The following is a 2,500-nucleotide window of genomic DNA, read 5'->3' on the forward strand; positions in this document are numbered from 1 at the left end:
ACACACTACACTATACACACACACACACTATACACACACACACACACACACTATACACACACACTGTCATTTACATTACAGCTATAACTGGATTAATTAAGTTTATGTGTATTTCTGTGTGTGTGTGTGTGTGTGTGTGTGTGTGTGTGTGTGTGTGTGTGTGTGTGTGTGTAGGATCACACTCTGTACCACCTGGTCAGTAACGGTTGTATGGACAGCGACTCTAACAGACGAATCTTCATGAACTCGTGTGATCCAACATCAGCCAGTCAGAAGTGGAGCTTCGAGAACCTCAACAGCACCGTCCTCCAGAACTTCAACTCCCCATAGTCCTGATCATAATCCTGATTATAAACCAGATCACAGTCCAGGGTTTATGGTCTGGATTCAGAGTCTCCTGGAACATGAATCTGAACTTTTTTTTTATAATGTACATTTTAAAACTTAAATTGACAATAAATTTTTGAGTTTGTGATGAACGCTCGACCACGACTGTACAAGCTCGAACCTGAACCGCCGGGCTACTGCTGACCAGACTCACTGCCATTCAGGAGAACCTGGGGGAGAAGCTCTGCTCCTACAGACCAGGAGACGTCGCTGAAGTGGTGCAGACGTGGTTTTTAGATTTTGATTTTAGGATCAGGTGGTTCCAGAGCTGATTTAATTCTTATTATGTTTTTTATTAGGGAAGGACCTGATTCTGAGCCTGATCATGGAAAATCATTTTAAAATGTTAATGTCACTTTATTATCAGGTGGGTTTAGGACAAAACATTGAGGTAAATCACACTGGTGCCTTACTGCTAGAATCCAGGGTTCAAATCCCCAGCGGTGCTATCAGCCAGTCGGACGTTTACACACGGACGTTGTTGGCTGTGTCTGAGGGTGGTCGAGGCTCTGTGATGAACTGGTGACTTGATGAAGGACCGCATCGATGCCGTTAATATTTCTCAGTTTTATTTGAGCACAAAGTGTAAAAACCAGCAGAAGTTTGAAGCTTCAGGAAGGTTGAACAGATTTAAATGGATTTTTATTCTGCAGAACGTTGGAGCTTCAGGATCTTCTGCACCTTATTATTTTATTCATGAACATTAGATTTTGTTTTCTAATATTACCCATCATGCTTTACTGGCACTTTAGCACCAGGTGTTCTGATTGGTTTGGAACAGTAGGAACCGGGCAGTAGGAGCTCAGTGGTTATTGATGGTTTAAGCTCCACCACCACTGTTGGACCCCTGAGCAAGGCCCTTAACCATTGGTCAAAATAGGAAGTCGTTTTGTATAAAAACTGCTGCTAATACTGTGATCATAAAATAACTAATCAAACTAACCACCATGTGCTCAGCTTACATTCACGTTTTAATACATTGAAATATTTCATTTTTATTAAGGTGAAGGAAACATTTTCTACTAAAATTCTATTTTGTAGATTTTTTCTAAATGTATCTACAAATTTTAAATATTTTACATTTTAGGGAAATTAAAAATATTTTCATACTTTTGTGTATTTTTCTTAAGGAATAAATCTGTAAATGTGTTTAAATACTGAATAATAAATAAAGATTTTACATATTTATTAAAAATAACAATGTAATTTGTCACCTTTTTTGTTCAGCAAGAATAGAATAAAGATATTAATATTTATAGGCTATTGATAGACAATAAATTGAAAGCTCAGCCAGAAGATGGTCGATCGTGTAAATATAAAATCAAACTTTATTCCAGCTTGAAATTAGAAGAATTAAAAGACGATGTGCAGATCAAAGTTTCAAACCTCGTAATGACAAGTCGCTCAGATCTGAAAGTATGTGAAGTGTCTGACCTCACAAAGGCTACTTTGACTAAAGGGGCACAAATTTCCACAGACACGCTGCAAAATCGTATGAATAGTCTTCCCAGAGACTTGGAGTCTGTTATAGCTGCAAATATGCAACTCTAGAAGTATGTAGGTAGATTTAGAATTAGATGTTCAACAAGCTCATAAGTATGAAACGATTATAAAGTCATATGAAGCCTGTAGGACTCCACTGAACCACCAGATGACCTGAATGAACAGACTGGAGTGTATTATAGAAGAATCTACTGATGCAGAACATGCGGTTTGTATTTAGATTCTGTATTTTGTTGGGGGGTTCTGGCGCCCCCTGGTGGCTGAAGTGAGCACATACATCCACTCCGTGTGGCTGTTAGTGTTAAAATCTTGATTGTTCAGGTTTAAACTCGGATTCTGAGAGATGATTCGTGTTTAACTTTAATTTCACTCGTTTATTCTCACATTTCGGTTTTAAATGAGATAATACAGTCCGATATTTTGTTTCTGATCGTTTATGTACTGTTCTGTCTTCTTTCTTTGTTGGTTTTAAAGGCATCTGAAGTTTTTGGATGTTAAATCACTTCGACATAATGTTAGTAATAATTACGCTGATTTAACGCGCATTATTTTATGATTTAGTGTTAATGTTCATGTTAATTTAGTGTTTTTGCATTTTAAAGGTGTGGAG

At 37.5% G+C, this 2,500-nt stretch overlaps 1 protein-coding gene across 1 annotated transcript in view; it reads left to right on the plus strand.

The window, feature by feature from the left end:
- Positions 1 to 1,555, plus strand: part of LOC134330251 (polypeptide N-acetylgalactosaminyltransferase 10-like) — a 22,369-nt gene extending 20,814 nt beyond the window's left edge. The window contains exon 12 of the mRNA XM_063011298.1: positions 175 to 1,555. Coding sequence (XP_062867368.1) covers positions 175 to 330 — 156 coding nt within the window. The 3' untranslated portion in view covers positions 331 to 1,555. The remainder of the gene's footprint in view (positions 1 to 174) is intronic.
- Positions 1,556 to 2,500: the final 945 nt, after the last annotated feature.

The sequence above is a fragment of the Trichomycterus rosablanca genome, chromosome 16 (genome assembly GCF_030014385.1).
Source record: "Trichomycterus rosablanca isolate fTriRos1 chromosome 16, fTriRos1.hap1, whole genome shotgun sequence".
In the NCBI taxonomy this organism is placed as follows: Eukaryota; Metazoa; Chordata; class Actinopteri; order Siluriformes; family Trichomycteridae; genus Trichomycterus; species Trichomycterus rosablanca.